This window comes from Macrosteles quadrilineatus, unplaced genomic scaffold (assembly GCF_028750875.1).
Source record: "Macrosteles quadrilineatus isolate MER2022 unplaced genomic scaffold, UCM_ALF_1.0 Scaffold_8__2_contigs__length_117827958, whole genome shotgun sequence".
Taxonomy (NCBI): Eukaryota; Metazoa; Arthropoda; class Insecta; order Hemiptera; family Cicadellidae; genus Macrosteles; species Macrosteles quadrilineatus.
The window spans coordinates 108507175-108532759 of NW_026542601.1; the positions used below are offsets into that span (position 1 = coordinate 108507175).

At 31.4% G+C, this 25585-nt stretch overlaps 1 protein-coding gene across 3 annotated transcripts in view; it reads right to left on the reverse strand.

The window, feature by feature from the left end:
* The window catches only part of LOC129000797 (sodium/hydrogen exchanger 9B2-like), a 31734-nt gene extending 6762 nt beyond the window's left edge, over positions 1–24972 (reverse strand). Inside the window, exons 1-5 of one of the 3 annotated variants that reach the window (XM_054427806.1) lie at positions 24822–24972; positions 6022–6218; positions 4963–5041; positions 3884–4258; positions 1310–1492 (exon numbers count right to left, since the gene is read on the reverse strand). In XM_054427806.1, coding sequence (XP_054283781.1) covers positions 1310–1492; positions 3884–4258; positions 4963–5041; positions 6022–6218; positions 24822–24829 — 842 coding nt within the window. In that variant the 5' untranslated portion in view covers positions 24830–24972. Of the gene's footprint in view, positions 1–1309; positions 1493–3883; positions 4259–4962; positions 5042–6021; positions 6219–8046; positions 8147–24821 lie in introns of those variants that run through there. The other 2 variants (XM_054427805.1, XM_054427804.1) reach the window with 2 other exon arrangements.
* Between the last annotated feature and the right edge of the window lie 613 nt (positions 24973–25585).

Below are 25585 nucleotides of genomic sequence, written 5' to 3' on the forward strand. Positions count from 1 at the left end.
TAAACCGTAGCATACAAAAATAAACAGTTTAACTTATAAAAAAAAATACTATTATATGAAGATGGCATTCCTTTCCATCCCCTGGATATTATTAAATATTCACTTGTACCCGCTTTATTTATAGGATATTTTTAATTTTACTTTTTTATTGTTTTGGTGACTTTGCAACCTATGTTACCATCTGACGTGATTATAAAATTAACTGAGTCTTTGAGAAATTTATATACATTTTGATTAAATCCACCCCCTCAAACGTGACCACATTAAATACAAATTAAACCAGGTTTCTGATTTGACTGTAGGATAAAACATATACTTTGTGATCAAAAATAATTATTTTATCATTATAAAATTTAATAGGATTTATATTGGCATTTATAGTATATGATAAGCATTGCAAATTCAGAGAGTGATAGTTTATACAGATTACAAAACACGCTTTGAATACTAGAACCATTATAATCAGCCCGACCAGTTGTCGTATTCAAATAGTACGAAACCCCTCCAAACATAATAAATAACGTATAATGTTATTTTAATCTTATACCCATTCTGCTTACACCATGCTATATTATTGTATAAGTCTGATATAGGCACATACCTACTGATTTTGTAGTAAATCTACAGCTGGATTTAATGCGTGATTTATTAATTGTAGCTTATGTAGTTACTGTAAATGTATTTGTCTTATTTCAGTGAAATTTTTGCTGAAAGCTTTAATACTCTAATGCGAACAATTCTTTCATTACTGGTCTTTTAATTTATGAACTACTATTTAGGTTTAAATATTGGAAATAAATAAACAATTTTTATCAAACCTCGAATACGAAACAGAAACATATCATAGTGTCTTTAGCAACTCTAAAAGAATGGGAAAATCAACAAGGTAAAATTCTTAGTACATCTTTGCATGACGTCATCACACAATGTACCAATATACTGAAAAATGTTGAGTATAATAATACAGTACATATTTTTTATTGCTATCCCAGCATCAAACTTAAATTATATTATATGCCACAACATCTGGTGAAACCCATAGCGTGACATAAACATCCTACCTACAAGTGCTCAGACAACAGCAAAGTTAAGTCTAAAATAAATTACACACCTACTAGTATGGAATGCACTTTATTAATAAGCATAAGACTCTGTATCCTGTAAAATACACAACTTACTATAGTATAAAACCTGTTTCTTACAGGATATCAATTACTGATGATTCATGTCATTTTTTAAACATAGAAACTACTCAGATTTTCCTAAGACTTAAAAAAAAATTACTTGTTTTTTATGACGCCACACTTACCCAGTCAGCAATGCCCACATGCCTGGTAGTCCAAGGATGAAATGACAAGCTAGGTAGACTATACCCGCTTCCACACACCAAGGGACCAGACCTAGCCGCAGGATGGTCCCGAAGAGACGCTTCATTGCCCCAGGGTCAAGGTCAAGTCCGGCCTTGGTCAAGATAAGCACCAGGGCAATCCTCCTGTTGATTCAATGAATTAGTCTCGTTCTAATTTTTACTTTCTCCCCTTATACAAAGTATATAGAGAACGTATTGTTTGAAATCATCGAGGTTGAGTTTTGAGAAAGACCTTTCGTATTGGGTTCCCCTGGATTTTTTTTTTCTAATCAATGTGTGTGTGTGTGGACGTTTACAGAGCTAAATACTACACCTGAGGTCCTATTTTCAATAAATTCCCTACGATGTTACTAATCCATAGTATTTCCAGGCATGATCTTAACTTTATATATTTTTTTTCATTTCAATGTCTTAAAGCGTGTAACTCAACGTTATTTATTTTTCATATATTATAACACCAAGATATTTTTAACACGGTATTTGTAGTTCTTTTATAACACAATAGTTCTAACCTTTTCAAATTGCATTTGTGCTAGTGTATCCATAACCTAAGAATTGGCTTTCTATGATTCTGAATTTGAATAAATCAAACAAATTACTAATTTAAAGCACATTCAAAAAAATTCACACTCAAAGCTCTAGTAGAAGTAAATTTGTCAAGATAAATGTTACTTGTAATTAGACAGAGTTGTTTTCAGTTACAAACTCATAACCCTCAGTGGTTGATATAAATCCAGCTAAACATTACCATTTATAACAAAGCGTGGACGTTTAAACATTGAGCCAGACATATTAGTCCATTAACATTACAGCGATGGCTAGATTAATCTCTTTAGTTGATGTTTAACTTAGTGCATTATACCATTTCCAATTAAACATTAAAAGTAGTATTCCAAATGTTTCGATGGTGAATTAAATTAAGGTATTGTTGTTGGATAGGTTATTTAATCAACTGATTTGACTTGAGTGGTTTTATTGATGAATGACACGCAACTAATTTCCTTAGCTCCCCTCAAATTATAATTACTTAAAATGCCCAGGATATACGATAATATTAACTAACATATTCATCATATTTCATATCCATACTAGCTGGCCCGACAGACGTCGTCCTGTCCTATGTGGTTTTATGTCACATGCTCGTTCATTTTCAAGAAGAGCTCGATCGCATGGCTCAATCACGTCCTGGTCGAAGTTCGTTTGCTACGCTAATTCACCTTTTGGTTGCAAATTAGCAATTGTCATAAATAATAAAAAAAAATTGTGCTGCACCCTGTTGGTAAACCTATTAACTTTTTAATGCTATTGAACACCACAGAATCAATTGGTGGATCTGCACCAAACTTCACACAAACCATCCTTGAATAATGTTTAATAATGCCTGAAAGTTTCATTAGGTTTCGGAGTCCATATAGGACAAAAAACAACCAAACAAACATAAAAACAAACATACATTGGATTTTATATATATATATATAGATTATTTAGGAAATTAATTACTTTTTTTAAAGATTGTTTGATGAAGTTTGATATGATGAAGGGAAATTACTTCAGTGAAGAGTTTAATTTACACGTCTTATTCACTTTGTTAGAGTCCAACGTCAAAGACTTACAATTTCCGGCATAAAACCCGTTTCAATGCCTTTGCCGCAATATTGATTAAACAAGCCACAAAATTAATTTAACATTAAAAAAGTATAAAATTATCTACAGAATAATTAATAAATTTTCTCGAAATGATTAATGGATTTGGATAAAAACGTTTATATATTTTTCACACATTTTATCATAAAAGTCTAAAAAATCTGTTTCTTTTTGTATTATTAAAACGTTTCTATTGTTTTAGGTTCCATGACCTAAAACATATACTTGACAAGTTATATAGTCCTTCTGAGGAATTTATAATGGATAGTCGAATTTTTTATCTTACCTACATCGCAGTCAATAAAATTTTTGCAAGCCCTTACTTAATTTTGAACTTTTAAAATTTCAAAAAAGCATAAACAAATCCCATAAAAACTCTTATTTAACTCTTATAATGGATAGTCAACTTTTAAATCTTACCTACATCGCAGTCAATAGCATTTCTGCAAACCGTTACTTTATTTTAAACTTTTAAAATATAATAAAAACATAAAAAAAACTCTTATTTTCACATTACTTTATTTTGTAATCAATATATTCCTGCATATCTGCCTTTCAACATGATACCAAGGACCGTTTGCACATTTTAATAGCATAGTACAGCAATCTAAACTGTTCTTCTTGTATTTTAGTGTTGTGAACAAAAATTTTATCCAGAAAATGACTTTAAATATAACGAATATAGTTTTGTATATTTATACAAATTATTATAAATTGTGATAACTGCTGAATAAATCTGTAAGCAAATGGATATAAACATCTCAGAGATATAAACAGGATTCAGATAAATACCAAATAATAACTTTAATGTTAATACATTATTTTGAAAGTTTTAAATAAAAAAAAAAATAAATTAAAACAAACTATTACCTCAGAACTGACGAAACTTTGAGATAAGGCCCATGAATATCCACCAGCCCCATGTTCTGGTAGATCACTCCCACAGCAAGCATGCCAGCCAGTCCAGGCAAGTTGATAAGTCTGAAGAAGTAACCTCCGAAGTGGGCAGAGATGACGAGCATGGCCATGGCAAACAGAGGACCTCCAGGTGCTGCGTCGGAGCCCATCACGGAGTAGACGACGCCCCAGGCCAGCATGACCAGAAGGAAGAGGGCGAAGCACCGGGCCACGTGGCGGTAGGTGGGACAGAAGGGGTAGGGACAGAACATCTGCCAGAAGCTGGGCTCCCAACCAGGACCTGTCTCCTTCTGACGACACTTGGCGCACAACAGGTACCACCAGGAACTGTCCGAAATGATTTAGTTAATGGCATTAATTCAGTACAATAACAGATAAGTAAGAGAGGAAACACGCTTATAGGACAACCGTGCGCTTTCAGTTTTGGCGTGTTGTGCCAGAAATATACTCGTGAGCAAGGAAGAGCCCGAACGGCGAGCACTGCGGAAATTCCTATTGCATAAGACACGGGGCGAGAAGGGGCATGACCTAGACACCAGCACCAGCACTAGTGCTAGACACCAGTGGAGTGTATCGATACATATACATACATATATATTTATTTTCCTCATCTGTCTGGTTTGAATACTGTGGTTCTATCACACAGTTATTATATGTATCAAATCCACTGTACAGTGAAACCGCTTCAGGCTTTTGATATTTGATGGAGCTTTTCACTAACCCCAAAATTGGGCTTAACACTTACAAATGGAGCCATATTCATCATAAACCAATGATATGTTGCCCAGATACACACTTCAAGGAACGCAACTGTCCTATCTGTTTCATTTGTCGCCATACTGGTTTTCTAATAATCTAGTCAATTTCATGCATTATAAACAAGGAAAACTACTTCACAAAGTAAAACGGTATTACTTCGGTGTTTTACAATACGGGTTGAACTTTATGAATCAACATAACATTTTTCATAATATTTCTAATTTCGTAAAAACCGCTACTTAAATAAAAGAAAATGTAACAGTTGTACTTACGCTTCAGTCCTGGCATTGTATTGCTGATGTATGTGGTCCAAGTTAAGTTGGCCTGTGTTGCTACTTGTGTTACTGTGTTCTAAAAAAATAAATAAATTATAAAAATACTAAATGTTTCGTTTTGGAAATGAATTTGTGTGTTTATTATTTTTAGAAAATTTATTTACAATCAGTATTATTTATTTTCATTCCACGTATAAAAAATCTGTCAATAAAAAATAAAACTATCAATTTCCTTACTTTTGTAACATTTAGCATAAATATATGACCTTCATCTTTTGGTATTCTCTTTTAGTAAAAAAAAACTCAACTGCTCAAATAAAAAAGTGTTATTATTGAATTAATAAATAAAATTATATACGTACCATATAATACACAGCATGAACGAGTCAAATACATACTTTTTAATGAATGGTTAATTACAAAACTATAAACTAATAAAATAAAAAAAAACATGTATGTGCTGCTTAATTTCATTTATGTTGTGCAATAAGAAGACACATGCAAGTAAGTCTGCCGGTAAGTCTGCTTGATTTGTATGAAAAAAAACTAACCTTACAAATATGAATATTATTATTTTCAAATTAAATCGAAAAAGTAAACTATTGCCAAAAAAGAATATGATTTGGAAAAGCATTTTATTTTCATCTACGGTCGTGGAATATTTTAGAATAGATAAAGGATGTTACTCTAACTTTTTTTTGTAAAAATCGGTCAAACCAATATGTTTTGTGAATGTTTCTTTTCATTATTAGTATTTAATTAATATATGGAATTCACTTAAAATACCTTAACAAAATTAAAAAAAGCCTGGAACTTTTTCCCCATCACTCAAGGCTAGTCTTAGAGGGTTGCTGTAATATCTTATACATTGAATCCATTGGTGATTGGCGGGATTTGCACCCAGGCCCACGGAATCCGAAGCTCCACGCTTTACCACTCGACTCACTCCCTGAATTATTAAATACTACAACTTGGGAAGTTTTTAACAAGTTGTTATGTGTTTTATGTGATATTACGGTGATAGCCAGATAATATTTGTAAGAGAATATTTCTAACCTACAAAGTGACTGTGGTCGCCGTTATGAAGACCGAGGTTTTTACCAAGATGGCTGCCGGTGCTGATTTTTCTCTTCCGCTCCTCGTCAGCGTGAACAGCATCCATGCTGATGCTCACCTTCCTGCGTGGCTCATCGTGTGTGAACCCTGTGTTGAGAGTTCCATGTGCTTCTCGGCTGTCGTCTACTGCGGTCATCCTGTCATGGAGACGTCAAGGTTAGACAAAGCTAATTAAAAGTAAAATGTTACTTAAGCAAAAGAGAAAGATTGGATTTATAACATAAGAAAATAGTTTTAACACTGAGTTGTTGCAAGTTGAATTAATTTCAGGTGTCAATGTTTGATTTAATTATTTTACATGGTTAAACCGGTGGTTCAGCAGTTAGCATTTCAATAAGTTAAAAACCTAAAGAGATCGGAGAACAACAATACAACTGTAGGTTTCAAAGATTAATTCCAAAGGGGCGTATGTTGTCTTTTATTTCGATATGAATATGATAAGGTAACGATTTAGCCTGAAACGAAAATTTATATGTCTTAAATATAGGAATAAAAGTGTTATTTGCCACATTGGAACAAGTTAAGTTATAGCAGTAATAGATAAAACTAAAAGAATACTTTTTTAAGGATTCTTTTTACTTGGACGAAAATATTCGTTTATGATTTTAAAACTGTACATTAAAATATGTTTTCCTATGATAAAAATTGGATAAAGATTAAGGCACCAGATGACTATTAGGAGATACCTGTTTTCCCTCGCTAAAACTCGTATACAAGAGTTTGAAATATCTAAGTACAGTAATAAAAAATTAATAATAAATTTATTCAAAGAAATGCGAATTAAACTATAAAAAACATATTTTCCACCACACTAAGATGTTTTTAGCCGTTTTACAAACGTTTATTAGAGGCCGAAAGCTACGTTTTGCTGTCCATAATAGCTGTCATCGTGATTTGGGGGACAACGCAGGTTTTTACATCCTTAGGGCCAAAAATTAGCTGTTCACTTACTTTCTCAACACATTAATGCATATTAAATACACAATCAGTATCCATAGCATTGAAATAAACTTGTGATATTTTCAAAGCTGCCTAGCAACTATTTATTATTATTTTCACCAATTCCTCAAATTTCCACACAACCTTAAAGTTGTAGTTGTGTTCATTGTTCTTCTGCATTATTATTGTAGTGAATAGTGGTAGTTATTAGATGAAACCCATATTTACAAGCATAGTCAATTAAAAACCATGCAATGCAACCGAAACGCTTTTTTAAAAGAGTGTATGTAATATTATATGCTAGTATGTAACGGTTTTAATTTGTACCGCTTGAATTATTTCTTGCTCTAAAGTTATAATCTTTATGCTAATCCTCAAATATTTTAAATAAGTTAAAGAAGTGACTATTTGTTTATTATTCTGACATAATGGTATATTTTCCTAAAGCTTTTATAACGTGGTAAAGTGTGGTGAAAAATAGCGGTTGTACCATGGACCTAAATAATTTTCCAGCTCTCGATCGTTCTAAGTCCCCGAGTCGGCAAAACCTCATTTTCGGCCTAGCTACGAAATATACTATAAATCTAAATAAACATGTAAGCAGGCTATCCACGTCACGTATATACATTGATTAATTAATGCAGAGATTACTTAATTTAAGTGCACTTCCCGTAAAACTGTCTATAGTAAAACTAGTTTTATAACTATAAAGTTTATTACTTTTGAAAGGAACATCTATTAACTTTTTTGAGTATTTAGCTCTCTTTTTCATACAAAATAAGCGACACATCACATTATATAAACGACCATAGCTTTAAATTTATATGAAGCCATTTTAACGTAAAATAACTACATCTCAACATTGCTCCGGTAAACGGATTAGTAACCGTTTGAAATTTTCAATTAAAACCACATATCTACACATCGAAACTATTTTTTTTTAAATAGCTAAATGTTTAACAAAAGTTAAACCCATTAAAACGTAATTACAAATCCTTAAACATGAAAAATACTCAACAAACATACCGAGAAAATAACCCAAAGAAGTATTCATTTTTCCAATCTAATAGCTTCCTAGCCACCTTTTTCGTACTGTGTACCGCATCGTCTTGCATAATTCTGTAAACTGTCACACTCTACGATGAAAGGTGTGTAGTGTAAACCAACACTGAAACACTACATATCCACGTTTGCTTGCACGCACAATACTAATGACTGTGGCAGGAACTAGTAATCAAGGCATTCAGGCGGAGTTGGATAAGGCAGGTGGTTGATAACGAGGAAAGTGACAAGACGGTTCTTTGATGGAAATGTGGTAAAACGATGTTGTCACAGACGACAGAATTTACAAGTTTTTGTTTTTGTTGTTTCCAAATCAATTTCATTTAGATTTATTTAGTATAATTAAACATACAAAATTATTGAAACACTGTTCGGTAGGAACGATACAGTTGTGGCTAGGTGCTGAAGTGTCTTAGTAGTTATGTTAATTGACTGCTAGTCAAAAGGTCGCTGGTTCAATCCTGAGAAAAGTCAGAAGCTTTTTGATGGTTTGAAACTTGATCTAGTTTCCTGACTTTGAACAAATGGATCCTCACTGTTGAAACAGCTGATCTTAGTCAGTAACAAAGCTACACAAATCATCTATCACCATTCTACACTCACCCTTCACTTTTATTTGGGTTATTAGCTTTAGGTATCTCATAAACATGAAATTGAGCCGAGTTTTTGTTGATAATTGAGCATGGGGAGACGGAACCTTTTATGTAAAAAATAATCAATATTAGTTTTTTTTAATTAATCTTCGTTTCTTCCAGATTAAGAAAATATGATACTTAGAATTTTAGAACGCTTCTTATGATAACGATAATTAAACAAAGCTAACCCTACCGAGGTTTTGGCTACACTATGCTTTGATTTTGCTTTCTGAAAGTTTTTTTTTTATCTTTAGGTACAATTAGTAAAACTGTACTACGTAGAAACGTATGATTTTGCATGCATTATTTTGGGTACTTGGTGAGTACATTAAATCAAACACATATTGATTAGTAATACATAAAATAAAGTAAATATTTAATGTTTATATTTAGAATGTCGCATAGAAATTGGTATTCTTTAAATGGTTGAAAATAATTTTTATGTTGATATATTTCTTTAAAAAGTGGTTTAACATAAAGATATGGATGTGATAATTAAGTGTGTAAAAAATCAGTGTGGTCGGTTTTGTGGTTTTCGTGCTATATGTACTTGAACTTGTAGAGAATCTCCATTTAAATAGCAATGAACCAGAAAAGGTATATCCCCAAATGATCCTGACTGATGAAACAGCTGATCTTAGTCAATAACAAAGCTACAATAAGCCCTATATTTTGTATTTCACTCTAGTTCTCGTGTTTGGGTTAAAATACTCACCTAGGTGGCGTCCATATCTTTATTTTAACACAATCATATTGGTAACGACAGACTCTTAGGTGATATGGCATAGCTGTGTTTGACTTTATTTTACGGGTTGCTAGTAGAAGAAAGCTAGTTGTTTACAAATTTCTTTGACATTTTCAATCGATATACACGTTCAAATTCAAAAAATTCTAATATATTTATTTTAGGATAATACAACATCTTGGCCTCGCCAAGTTTACAAAACTTGTCGGTTAGGTCCAAATTGATACACAAAAATTAACAAACATCATTAAAATGTTTTTTTTTATTTTTTCTTTATAACAACCAATGTTTATAGCGCTACTTATTTACGTTGTTTATCACAATCGAATTAGAAATCGTAATGGGACGCTTACTTGGCTCATTGGTGTATGCAAATATTGTTTACGTTGCAATCATAAATCTGATGAGTCTCCTAAAGAGTTGTTATTTCACTCAGCTCATGGCTATTCAATCAATAACAATACTAGCTAATAATAATTGCCTAGTTTTGTTTCAAAATGAAATAACCTATTTTCGTTACATTCCCTTCAAATGATTATGACACAACTATTCATTCTTCTTCGTGCCTTGTAATCATTATTGGTTTATGAGTCAGATACGAAAGGTAATTGGACTCATTTTACTAACTAGTTTATACGTCCAGTTTTTCCCTCCTATTAAGACAAACGCAGACTTAATGAGCATTTAGCGGGGAACTACAAGTTAATTACACCAGGAAACAACTCAATGTTGACCTAGAAAAACCCTAACCGTGACAGCGAGTTGTACAAAGCACACTTTATTCACTATCTGTGTTAACTCGTTGAGATAACACTTCCAGTTTTTTTTTTTTTTTACTACAGTAGAAGCTAGTTATATGATGTAATAGGTTGGCAATTGTGTAATCAATAGCTTAAGAAACTACTCGTATAGTATGCCTATTAATAAATTGAGGGGCATAACGTCTATAGCTGTAGATACAGTATAGAAATAGTATACTTCGAAACATTAAAATAACCATGCCCTTTTCAAAGTAAATGGAAATATTTTGGGGTAATCCAGGTTTGATTCTCATGTTTCCACATGAGTACTTATGAAATTATGAGTACTTTGCTAAGAAATGTAACTGGAAATACACGAACGCTACATGTTGGAATCTATATCCGTTTACTTTATGATTAACACATTATATTTTTTCATAATTTGCCATTCGTCGCTCAACTACTCAGAGACCACAAGGAATATCATGGGATAAATTTGTCATCAGAATCTATTACAATCGTTAATATCACAACTGGAAATTGCCACAATACTTTAGATCATTGTACTTTAGGTTTCAAAAGTGACAGGAGTTTAATTGGCCGCTCGTTATTGTTATACACATTGTAATGTAATATTGTAAGGGTTAAATCAACACTGCACTTCTATGTTCTAAAATAATTACCACCAATTATGTTTATTTTAAAACAACACGCTATGTCTTTCTCTAAGTAGAGAATGATATGAGTCATTTTTGAAATATGTAATACAATATTTAATTAGTCAATTAATAACGAATTCTCTTGTCACAATATTTCGTAATGATGAAACAAAACTACATGCTAACATCAAAAATAATATATTACTTTTTTAATTTAAAAGCAACTACATATTTCACTTATTATAAACAATATTGTGGTTATATTTTAAGAATTATTCGTAACCAAAAATATTTTCATAGATTTTATGATAACTCCCAATGTACTTATATAATTTAGTGATTTTAGGTAAAAAATTAGTTAGTGTAGAGCAAATAAAAACTATATTGCCAGCCACATCTTGTATTTCGTGTAGTCTGCTTATTAAGTAAATAAAAATCCGTCGAGAAGTCAAATTTCCAAGTCAAATGTGGGGAGAGGAGTGTTGTTATATGAAGAGCTTAGTGACGCCGCTGTGGTTCTTGAACCATCCGTCTATTGAATATGTATAGTCTGTTAGTTTCCTTATCCGAATTTTGAAATTAAAATAATAAAAAAAAATATCCTGACGAACGATACTTGACAAGCAGAGCCAATTCAAATCATCGTTTACTTTACTATTTGAACGGTTTATCTAAGACTGTCTATGATGTAAAACTGTATAAATACATCTTCCTAAATAATGATTGTAGAATAAAGAGCCGGTGAAAAATTGAGTGGGATAGTCATTCCAACTAATTCATTTTACCAAGTCTAAATTTATAGTTTAAGTTAGTTTGGATCGGAAATTGTACACGGATTTCCATCAATTCAAATATTTTAATATAGGTAAACTGTCTGATTAAAACTGAACTGAACTGTTGACCGAAACCTATGCGTGATGCATATCTTTATTTAAATACAGATTTAGATTTTGCTTTAGAGACATCACCTGATAGTACCCTCATAATGTCCTTAACTACTCTGGTGATATGAGTGGTCTTCAAATAACTGATTAACACTAATTAATATTAATTAACACTTCGTATGCCTTAAATAATTCACATGATAACCATATTACAATTGCATATGAATTGTTAATTAGTTATCTCGTTTTTAGGGATAATTTAAAAAATATATGACGATCTAACAAAACTCGATAATATTTTAAGTCTATTTATAAACAATGTAGCGAATAAACAAATATAATAAGAACTTTTTGATAAAATCATGGACTTTCTTTTACCAATCTAAATAAAATAATTGACATGGGAATTATCAAAATACTGTATTACAGAAAAATTACCATTTTGGACAACCTCGTTATAACAGCTTTAGGAAAATAAAACACGATGCCAGATTAATAAACAAATAGTCACTTCCTTAACTTATTTAAAGTATATGAGAATTAGCATATAGATTATAACTTTGGAGAAAGAAATCATTCAAGTGGTTCAAATTAAAACTGTTACATACTAGCATATAATATTACATACACTCTTCTAAAAAACGTTTCGGTTGCATTGTATAGTTTTTAATTGACTATGCATGTAAAAATAGGTTTCAACATGGTAAAATTTTAATAAATAACTGTCGTCATAAAAAGAATGATGGATATTGATATAATAGCAGCAATAAAAGTGCACTCGATGATTTTTTTCTCTCAAAAGAGATGATTAATAGTACTGGAAGTTTCATTAATTCATGTTGTCAGCCCTGCTTTATCCTCACAGAAACATGGACCATAATGGACCCAGTCATCCCGTCTGATCTTTCTTGAAGAACTTATTTCCAGTCTTTCCTTCTGTAATGGTCAAAAATTTAACTGCGTATCTAATTATATTAGGCAAGTGTTTAGTAGACATCTATAAGAGTAAAAAAACCAAAATATAATATTTTTACTATACATTTACGCAAAAAGATGTGGATGTGATGATTTTTCAACTAACGAGTTTTGCTATATTTCATGACAAATTTTGCGTCTCTACTTTCATATATTGGACTCATAAGGGCATAAGTTCTAGTTAGGTTACAGATTATTTGAAACTTAAGACTACCATATTAGTATGTGAAAAACCATGTAGTTAGTGAATTTAAGCTTTCAGCTATAGCCATTGACTGTACAACTTTATCATTGAAACTTAAAAGAATAGCTAAAAATAAACTTATGTATCGTAAAGGTGTCTTAAGGGTTATGCCTTTTGAACAAAAATAAAAATCCATTAGTGCCTACGCTTGGGCAAATTTTTGGTAGTCAACTAAATATTTTCCAGTCCAAATTTCTTAAATAAAATAGAAAATTCGCTGCTTTTACAAAGTTGACTTGTCATCATGAGTGATTCTAATGAATAACTGATAATATTAAACTAACAAAAGGTCACAAGTTCGTACCTTAAACGAATTATACGTTAAAAGTCTCTTGTGTAAAAATATAAATTAAAATACAAATAGTAATGAACTTTTTTTCATATTTTCATTGTTATCCTAGAAGCAAATGGAAAAAAGCAAAAGGAAAATGTGATTGAAATAATTGCAAACTGAGATAGATTGATTCATTTGCAAATTCAAATGTATGTTCGATGTGTTTATGATGTTTTTTCTTCCTTTAATTATTACTTTAAATTAAATTTGAATGCGTTTTGTAACAACAGTGGTGTGTATGATTGCGGATATTATTTTGTTTGAATAAAACCAGTTTTTTGCACGCGTTTGGTAAACAAAAAATTAAACAATAACATCTAAACATACTTAATGCTATGTACTAAAAACAAACGATCGTGAAAAAAGTTTCAACTGTTCATACTTTTTGTTATGTACTAAAGATACATTGAAATACTTTGCAAGGAATGTTTTATGGGACGGACATTTTTCTTTCATTCTTTCTACGTTTATTTTGCACACTGCTTTTGTTTTTGTTTAACAAAAATATGCTAATTTCACAAATTTCTTAATATTAATTTAAAATTTTATTTTGTAAAAACAAACTTTTGACAAACTAACTTTTTATCAAACACCTACGGGATCATTAAAATTGAAACATCTGATAAATGTTGTATTGTAGAATTAGAATAAGTTTTCGTTAAACATGATGGTAACTGAACACTGTTACATTGAGAGAGAAATTACTATATACATTCATTGACATTTTACATGTACTCGTCTTGTATTTCAGAGTGCAAAGTTGAGCTGGCTGCGACTAATTTAAACTGGCAACGGCTAAACCAGTGAAGCGAGCAAACTGGGTTCCGGTTTGATAAATAGGATAAGTTTTATCATGTAAGCTCCAACTCAAATTTATATTGTTGAGTGGAGCAGAAATAGCATAGTTGTATTATGTTACCAAGAGGATACGCAATTCTAACTAATCCTAAATATAGATTGTTTACGTTTACGATTCAATGTTGTGGTATTAACTCAAAAGGGCCGTTGCAGGTAGCAATGTTTTATATTAACCTTACTGTACTTTTTTATATGTATTGATGTATTGGTCTTTGGATAGTTTAAATTAAATAAAACGGGTTTAAATTAACTGGTTTACTGTCAAAACGACCCCGTATAGTTTGAAAGACTGCAGCTTTTAAGTTTGCAAATAGAGCACATTCAATAGTTTAGAATGTACATGATGACCTGATAATGTGCTCAATCCGCAGTATGAAACAGCTAAGTCTTTCAAAAACAGAGGCTCATTTTGGCAGTATCAGGTGATTCATTCTTTGGCCATGTATTATTGCATAAATTAAAAGACACCTTTAACTATTGCAGCCTTATGTTTAGGACAACATTATACTTTACCTAAAAAAAGGTAGTTGAAAGGTTTATGTTTTTTGTGTCAGTATTTCTATGATTCCTTAAACATAAAAAGTAAAACGGTGAAAAATATAAACCTTACACGCATTGTTTATAGTAATAATATACCGAAAATGAGTAAATTTTACTAAAAATAAAACCTTGAAATGACCATGTTATGTTACTATTTTAGGTTACTATTTTAGTTTGTCAAAAAAAACAGTTTAGTTTAGTTTGGATACCATAACCAGGTAAATGTTTTCCTTCGAATATTTGCAAAATTGTGTATCATTAACCGTAGCTGTAACATTAACGATATTGCCAGTAAGAAAGATAGTACAAGTTTTGTAATAGTAGTTTACGCAACGATTGCGTAAAGATACTGTTAACGAAACGAGTAGAACATTTAAAAACATCTACGAGTGTCATTAACACTATTTACGCGAGTTGCGTACACTACTTTGCTTACGGCAGTGTTTTAATAACTGAAAATCAATATTCATAGCTTCTAAGAGAGGTCATGTTTTTGTTTATAACCTCTCATAGCCACTGACAGTGATGCAACGAAACATTGTACCAATCACTAATTGAACTACTCAACAATTCAATTGGCCTGAACAGCTGATTAGTTGAAGTTCGAATCATTACAATTTTACTTCTTTTATCTCAATCCTTCGAACCTAATTGGTCCGTTACCCGTGTTGTTATGACTAAAACCAAAAAGTGTATTGTTTCAGTAAATCTGTAATAAAACATAGAAGACTTTAAAAAAATAAAATATTGAGCTGAAAGAAAAGTTCAGCCATAAATCCTAAGTTATACAAGTTAAAGATTATTGTCTGAAGTAAATATCGGGTAATAAATGAGTGATGGCTATCGACAAAGATATTACGTGCAGATGCCGGAGTTGTAATGGACATGTGTTACTTGGGCTGTTCAGGTCTATAACACTGGTCTTGTGTTTCACCTTCAGTTATAAAAGAGTTGGCTTTGTAAGCTATTAAAATTACCGATGGTGTAATAAATGTTGTCACCAAATAGTAGATTTTTTACCATTTGATTTGTTTTCAGTATTTAAGTTACGTAAAAGGTCAACAAAAAAATAATACGATGCATTTGTTTAAAACCACCTAGTAACAGGTATTAACTTATCATATTATATTGTGAGTAAAAATATATAAAGTTAATACGTTGTTCAAAGTGTTACTTATGTTAGAAGCAACAGCTATTATTTTGTATTTTAGTACTAGTTTGTATGAAAAACCAGTGCTACGTCTCCAACTTTCATTAAAAACTTCCTCAAAATAATATATGACGGAATTAATACAATTATTGGAACTACTATAACTTCTACATTGATATTAATATGAACAATTAATTATTAACCAGGGAACACTTTTCCAGGCGTAGTAAACGGGTTCTTATGACGTATACTAAACCAATTTTAAAATTAACACAATACGGTAAAAAAAAAAAAAAAAAAAAAAAAAAAACACAACGGATTTGGAACGCTAAGGGGAAAAAATGCGTTCATAGCCCAACCATGTGGGGTATGGTTTGGAAATAGAAACCTTATACCTTCGACTCTGACGAGGAAATTGACAAAAAATCTAAATAGGATAGTTCAACAAATATTAACATAATTTTTTTTTCTGTTTTGTTATATGAAACAGACACAACAGATGGAAAAGAGCGACTTGTATTTGGCAGAAATTTTATAAAGCAATAAATCCGTACCATATTAATAATATTGGTCTTTGGCATACGATACAAATATAATTTATATGATTTAATATTACAAATAAATTGTTAGGTTAATTGAAAGCAATGTTGCAGTACGATAACATTAATCAACATCTTTTCAACAAGATTCCTGAGCAATTGTAACTATAGTTGTAGTTACAATTACTCCTCTTATTATGTTAGTTGGCTACTCAATCCTAAACAAATCTATAAAAAATCCTCCTCGTTCAACAAAATTGGTCTAAAATATATGTCAGGAATAAAGCCATGATTGGCACCCTGATGTTGTTAGGTGGCTTTTCAGTGGGCAGAAATGCTCCAATAAACTCCACCTCTGGCGGCAAATTGCCTTTTACTCTTTTCTGTTGCGGACTACATATTTTGAAAACCCCATTTATACGATTATCCTGTTTAATGATGTAACTAATCTACATAGTATTGATTATTAGCGCATGAAATATGCAAAACTCCCAAATTTACCTCCAATCCCAATGAATAAATCCCAATCAATGAATGGAGACTGGTACTGTATGTATCATTTGAGGGAGATAAGTTACAAGACGTTTTATCATACGTGACTTATTTATATTAAATTATACCAAAATATAATAAAATCCATAAAGAATAAGGGGCCTTTAATAACTTCTCTATAAATTCGTAAAAAAAGATTCACCGTTTCAGAAAACTGGTTTTACTACTGGATCGATGTTCTTGTTAAACTTCTCTGGTAACCACGTTACGGTAAATTCTAATCACCAACCAACGTTCTATTTGACTAAAAGCAGTTGATGGACAAGTTTGAATCAAACTTGGGGCAAACTTTGGACTTTGGGAGAGTACAATTTATAATTATTAATTGTTGGCTCGGAGTATAGTTGACTGGAAGACTAGCCATTTCTGTTTAATTGTGTAGAAGTAACTTTACGATGATTGGTTTGCTATTGACACACAGCTGACTTCTGAAGAAATAATATAAAAAAATATCGATTAAATTATAATATAACCGGACTTTATATAGTAAAGTGATTTTATTCTTTTTTTCATCTTCCCGAATATGCTCCCATTATATTCGGATATTGACTGTGTGAAAAAAGACTTAACACTATCATTCACCAACGTTTCGGCATCGGTACAGCGTGCCATCTTTAGGGTGACTTGACTTCCGCACAGTGACAAGTAGTAAGTGGCGTTCATAGGGTGAGGTCGTACATTATACCCCCATGTTCAAGTTGTCACCAGTTTTCTAATCAAAATCGTCGTAGTTGTTCTGAACCGCCAACAGATTGTGCTGACCTAAAGTAACAATTTAGAATTTATGTTAATGTACTTTTTACCAAATCAAACTAATAGAATGGAATATTGTGAGCTATTGCAACTGATAAGACCCATCAACTATGTCAGCAACAAAAAATATAATTTAGACACTAGCGCATTCTGTGATTGGCTCACACAACTATATTCGTTTTTAATACAAATTGGCGACAGCTGATCCATATAGATGGGATGTCTACTTCAGTATCCAATAGTCAATGATTATATTGATAGGGACGGGGTTGGATGTCCTTGGAATGTGTAGTGGGGTTGACTTGTTTACATATCTCGTACGTTTACCCAGCGTTCGTTGACCATTATGTACTACGTCTTTCAAAGCTTACAGAGCTTTTAAATTTTACTTTCTCTACAATTGTACCAAGTATTACTTGAATCAATGCCTTCTTGGTCAATGATGATCTTTAAATGGTTTTTGTGCTGATCTCTGTGGTTTTTAGACCTATACGTTCGAGGTAATTTGAGGTGGAGGCTACAACTTTGATATTTTGAAAATCAATAGCGTGTTTTGTAAAAATACTTAATCTTTGATTTAAGTAAATAATAAATTATCTAGGATATGTCACAAGTGTATGTTAAGTGTATAACATAAGGTTGTTGTGTTTTTGTGTTAACTTTCGTTATCATATCACAAAATTGCATAGCATGTTATCTGAACTTGAGTGTAGGACTTTTATACAAAAATAGCCTAAGTAAACTAGATACAAAAAAATCTTAAAATATTTTTCTATCATTTGACATAACGTAGTCAAACATTTTTATCTACTTAATTATTAAACAATCATCTTACAATTTATCAAAATGATACGCGAATAATTTATAGCATAAGCATTTTTATCCATTAGATGATCCATCGCCCATGTGTTACTTATTCCAGTTGGTATTTTGCCAACAATAAACTGGATTGGTATTAGATCAAAATAAAAAAAATTAATCCATAAAACACTAGAGTGGATCAAGTAAAGTGATACAAAACTCAAGCCAGCAACATTCAGAATTAGAGTAAAGAACTCTATCCATTCCTTAACTCAGCCTTATAGTTTGTAGTGACACTTTACATAATACGAACCAGTCACTCAAGGAAACAAAGAGAGATATACTTGATGGCAGCACCAACATTTGAATTTTAAATTGTGTTTGTCATCTCTTGACATCAAAGCACAAACATTTTTTTTTCTTGAGCCACTGGATGGTTAAACAAGCAATCAATAAACGTTAAAACTAAAAATAGGCTTTACCTTCGTCACTGCAGCTCAAAATCTTGTGGTGTAACTATGTAACTATGTAACTATGTACTATGTAACTATGTGTAACTATGTGTGTAGTTTAAAATTATATCGTCCAAATTATTTTCGGTGTAAGCTTTGGGTTTGTGTTTTTGTAGTCTGACGATGGCATTGTAATGCCGAAACGGCCGTAACATAGTTACAGCACAAGATTTTGAGCTGCAGTGACGAAGGTAGAGCCTATTTTTAGTTATTATACAGCTCAGGGGCTAAAACATGGATTTTAAATAAACGTTAGTTGTGTATAAATTCATGTTATAAGAATTTGAAATGCTAATATGAGAGTTAGTAGAAGTAACTATCAAAATAAATTGTTTGCTCTATCAAGGAAATATTGCCAATTAAATATCGCATATTAAGTATTGTTTGGATTTTTGACTACTTAGTGTTTAATACCCTTCGTTCCAACCGTTTGACTAAGTTTTGTACCCTGTCCACCCATTTAATATTTATTAAACGACTCACCTTAGACAACCAGCTGCCCTTAGTCAGAATTACAATGTGTTTTCGTTGACTTAGTATTCCGACAAAGTATACATTCCATTAAAACAGATTCCGTCAAAATCAGTCATTTTATACATTAATTGTATACTCGAAATAGCTGGTCATTTTAAAGTGGATTTTTCGGAGAACATTTTAAAATTTGTTTTTTTATTTCCCATAAAGAGCAATGATTAAATATAACTAATTTTCAATTCTGTAATTCAATCAACTTTGTTTAATTAGCAATAAACTTAATTTAGCTATTCTAAATAGGCTATAAAATACTATATTTTGATACTTTAAATAATCTTTGTATTACACTAAGATCTTCTGTAGACTAGATCAAGAGGGGTCTCAGCATATATTACTGCTTTGATGAAACTTATTGGTAATTGGAGGGATTTGATGCCGGGACCTTCTAGACCGAAGTCCCAAGTTCTACCACTAAGCCAGCTTGCTCCTCCAAGATTTAATTTAAGACAATTATATAAACTTCTACACAAAACATAGTCCTTAATATGGTCTTATTTAGAATACGTTTATTAACCATGTACAAAATACAACAGAACGAACACTTTTTTTGCATATCAACATACAACTTGCATTCACGAAAATATTACAGTGAATAAATACGTTGGATAAATTGGAAAGACATCAGGCAAGAGTATTTTGCAGAATATTTAGGAAAAGTGATCACTGTCAGTAGCAGCACCGACAGTGACTATCTGTGCGCACTGTGGGTGATATGGGCAAGGGTTGAGAGCGTTGCTGTCATCACCATCCTTACTGGTAATTGGCCAATATAGCAACCCCCACCCCAACAGTCTGACGTTCCAACGAGATCATTCTACCATGAATATTTCACTGCCATCTGTTCTGCGTTATTTCCTTTAAAACTTTAAGTGCACGTTCATGTATGTATGAAACTTAGGAGTTAGTTTATTTTGAAAGGCAAATAAATTATGTTTTATAATAAGTATTTTAATAATAAGATCAATTATTTGATAAGATTTTGATTTAAAATTTAAGAAATCCTTGGTGATATGAAACATAAACCTTGAATTAGTCTCATGCAGCTAGCTTGTAAGTTTAAATAGCTATTTTTTACGTTCTTCATATTGTTACATCTCTAACCAAAGTATTCCTGATATCAGTTGTATACATTTACCATTTTGAGATATAATAAATAATATCTTAATAATAATTGACATCCAGATCCATAATAAACCCTTAATTAGATCACATATTATAGCTTTAAGATTTTGAATCAGGCAAGTTTTAGACGTACGTCTTTAAATAAATCAACAGTAAAAATATTAATTGAACTCGCAATCATTTTAGGGTATATTTATAACCGTCGTATTGAGGAATGATTTCCAAACGGTTTGAAGAAAATGGAATCCAATCGTTATTTAGTGCTTTATTTAAAACTTCTAAGGAAAACAATATTGTCAAAAGGTGTCAAAAACTATAGTTATACATTGATTATTTATTGTTTTCTATTTATGAAACGATTTAAGCCATAAGTTTAGAGTTTATGTGTTTATGAGTTTATGTGAGTTTATTGTGTCGATATTATCGACAGAGAATACAACAGGAGATTTCATGACCTGTAGAAATTTCGTGTAGTCTAGTGGTCAAAGTGATCAATTCCCAATACTCGGGTTATTGATTCGATTACAAGCAAGCTCAGTTTCGAACTCAGGCCACATTTTTCATTGATCAAAATTAATAGTTCTACCAAACAAAAAGTCCAAGTATTTAACGAGGGCAGAGTCTAGACATAAACATCGTCAAAATTCCAAACTCGTTAAGAAAATAACAAAACAGATTCCCGCATTATTTTGTTTAAACCGCAAAACGTATCTAGCATCCGAAAGAAGAAAACACTTTTCGCTTTATCATCGTAATTGTTTAGAAATAATTGAAGACACTAGTATGAAAATCCGAAAGCACCAGTCAAGCAAGATGATGAATGCTGACAACAATATTTCAGCCGTTATTGCACTTTACAAATGAGGGTTTTTCACATTTTATCTCACTTACCCTACAGTTTATTTCAGTCCTCTTCGAATCCTGTCATATAAATCAATTCCGGTTGTGTTTATGACGTGTAATTATGAATAAGATTTATGGAACTGTATGAAAGCTATTATTTTAAGAAACAGTTGTTTGTCATTTAAATTTAAAACCCACTCATTCCATTTAATTTTCATTCAAACTAGGTTAGCGCAAGTTTTAGAATTATAGGTACTTGAATACTTTACATCATTATATAAAGTATACAAGTACTTTAAACTATATAGATTTACTTATTTTATATTTTGTTACAACGATTCTATTTATCGCTGTCAATCATTACATGGCCGAGAGTGTAATGAAAATCATTTGAAAAGTATGAACATAGTAAATTTGAACGTACAAATTATTATTTTATGAAACCATTTGTGGAGGAAATCCTGATAATCAAATACCCCAATCAAATATGCCACTAATATTTGATTCCCCACTGGCAAAAACCTTTTAAGCTTTAAGATGAAAGGAAAGAAATATCCAGCTTATAAATATATTTTAAAAAGTTTTACAAAAAGGGATAACATTTTTGAATTTAGGCTACACAAATGCATATGTACCCTGGCATTTTAAAACACTCAAAATCCATGTTTATCAGTGACTAACCTTTTTCCTTCGTTCCCGGGTTATAAACGAATTAAATAACCAACAAACCATGTTTCCCAGCCAGAATTTCTTAGTTGCAAACTCACTTTCATGACATTTTGGTGTTCCTTTCATGATACCTCCCTATATGACGTTCAATTCCTCCATCTAGAGTTAAAATGTCTACTTATGTATATTGCTGAATGACCCAAACAAACGTGTAAACTAGGAGATAGGGCTATTGTCTGGGAATGTAAATTAGCTGCGATTGTAACAGGAAGCCCCACTCTCTCCTACCAGGTCTGCAGGCTGCATGCTAAACAGCTGACCACTGTTTGGTTGTCGGTGATACGTTGTCTTTGCCAAATACACAGCACAAGAGGAAAATTTGATCTAAAGTCAATCAAAGAGTAATCACTGATTAAAGTTGAATAGCTATGTTTATATAGCTTGGCACGCATAAATATAAATGTATATAGCATACAAAACACAAAAAATATTTTGTCATTCACAAACTGTGAATTATTAGTACAGGAAGTAATAGTAAGGAGATTTTACTATCGCAATCCCCCATTTATTACCACATTAGTGTTGGAGATGGTAATAAAATGGTCTTTAGGAGCATCCTCATTGCATTTTTAAGTTTGGTATCTTTATGTTCAGCATAGCTTTGTTATTCATATTTAATGCGTTAGTCCTACTTGGAGTCTTAAATGTATCTTTAAAAAAAACTGAACACATACATAATTAATTGTTGGGTGTCCCCTCTAAATGTAACAAACATAGAGAAAACAATTGTGTTGGTGTTAGGAATATGTTTATTTTTCAGACTTAAATGTTTAATATAAAGGAATCATGACAGTTAAGAGTGTATTAACACGTTTAAAACCTACCTACCAACCTAAAGACTTCTACAAACAAATTAGTTAAGAATGGGAAACAAAAATAAAGGTGTAGTAAGGTTTAGATTTGAATTTTTACTATGTTAATGAATTTAAACATTTAAATTTAATTACCAGAAATCTTACGTTGTCTTCTAAATAATAAATTTTGTTACATAAAGCACCTTATCAACTTATTTTTTGTATATATTATATTTCATGCGTAACAATGAAAGAATTTATGAAAACGACGTAAACACAAAAATAAATTTGAAATACGACAGACAAACAAGTTGGCAGATGCTGACGTATCTCATTGAAGCCAGCCATAAACCGTCTGCTATTCATCTGTCCATGTAGCCCTTGATTTGTTGATAACATATTTTATAGTCTTCTTTCATAAAAATGTGGCGTTATGATATAGGAAATAAGAAATTATTATGTAAGAGTAATATTTTATTGACGATTGACATGTTTTGGGAGTGTGCTGGTATAGTGGTAGAGCACACGAGTTTAGTACTAGAAGTTGTAAGTTCTAATCCTGTATATCAGCAATTATTTTATCCATGTCATAATATCGGCTTAAGCCTAAAGTAATATGTAAAACATTTCAAGCTTGAGCCTAGCATCCTATGGTGTGAAGCTGGGTCCTAAACTGTATTTCTATCCCACACATGGATGACAACTTCAATCAACAAAGTAGTGATAATGATTCCAGATGATCCTTAACATAAACGTCATACAATATTAATCAAGGCAGCTGTTATTGAGCTTCTAATTTTGGCTCTAAACAGTTGGACAAGGTGGAAGACATAGATAAAACTGTTAACAGGTGTTTGGATAATTATCACCAGCTGATCGGCTTGTTAGCGTGGTCCAAGGTCACTTGACACTTTGACAACAGAGTGACAATGTGACAGTATTCACTTGCCTCAACTATGGGTTAGCTTCGTTTCCACATCCGGTATCAGTCAACACAAGGAAATGTAAACATAGATTACAATTAACCTAAAATTGGTTAAATTGGACACCGTCTGTATTTACGAGATAAATTAAATCGACCTGGATACAAGTGTTGTTGTGTATTGATTTTATTTTTCGTTATGACATTTCGAGTGGAATCTTATTAAAATTTTGGCTAAACGTTAATTAAACGCATTTAGCATTTGTTAAAGTTGCATATATTTGCAGCATACAAATCTATTATTTTCGTATTTTTCATTCTTATAAAGATGATTGTTGAAGTGAAAATAGATGTACAGCAATACCTCGTGATATTACTCGTGAAATGTTTCATACAAAAAGTTTTTTTTTTTAATATTATTTTTGAAACTAGTTAGACATATTTAAAACTTTTTTTATATGTGTACTGTATGGTTTGCAATCATCTAGTAACGGTATTATGGTTTTAAATGTGTTTTATTTACATGTAGTTTTAAAATATATAAAAAAAATAAGCATTTCTCACACTATTCAAAATCCGAAATCTCCTTTTACGTAAGGAAGTCTAAAGTAGTTTCTAAAATGGATAAGTTCATAAAATGTTATACTGGCTAAATCAAACTACTATTGGATCCTTAGGTTAGACTTCATGATAATCAAAATATCCATAAATATTATTTCTCCCTTACCCGCAAGTGGTATAACATTTAAAGTTTCGTAGTATTTTATCCGTTACTTAAAATATTTACAATAGTTTATTTTCACACACACTATCATTAATGTAAACTAAGAGCAAAAAAAATATGTTTACCATCTAAAAAGAAATATATACTTACTTAATCATTGTTTCGTTTAGAATTTCGTAAAAATAATTACTGTTTGTTAAGTTCCACTACAATAAATAAACCAAGCACTCACATAAAAACACACAATTACTATAAAAAAAGTAAACTAAACCGCCAAGGCACTAGGCCATCAAGCGGTGCCACCTCACTCGAACCACTGACCAGAACAACAAACATGACACAAATCAGCTGATCAGTTGGGACGCCTGTGACATCAGCTGACTGTAGTGATCACGTGACTAGTGACGTAGCTTTTCAAGAGATACCTTAAGTCACACACAAGTTATTTATCATGTAAACCCCCTATTTTATGTGTGTTATATGTGGAACGAGAAATTTATAAATAATTGTTTAAAAAATATTTAGATAGAAATAAAGCTATTTCAAGTAAATCTTTTCAGAAATATAATTTTATTAACTTTGATATATATTTCCTACCAGACGATTCAGAAAGACATTCAGAGTTTTTAGGGATTTTTCTCCATAAAAAAAATTCTCAGTGATAAATCTATAAAACCATGTGTATGTTACTTTGAATTTTAAGTTGAAATATTATTTAAAAAGGGTTTGCATGGGACACGAATATATTTAGGGATGACTGATAGGTTATGTATATGTTATTTTGCTTTAAGTTTAAGATACAGTTTTAAGTGGTTATTTTACTAAAAAAAGGTTGGACGAATTTGGAAAACTGAGGTAATATAATACGATTTATTAAAGTATAAGTAAATTCATATTTTACTTATGTACCAAGT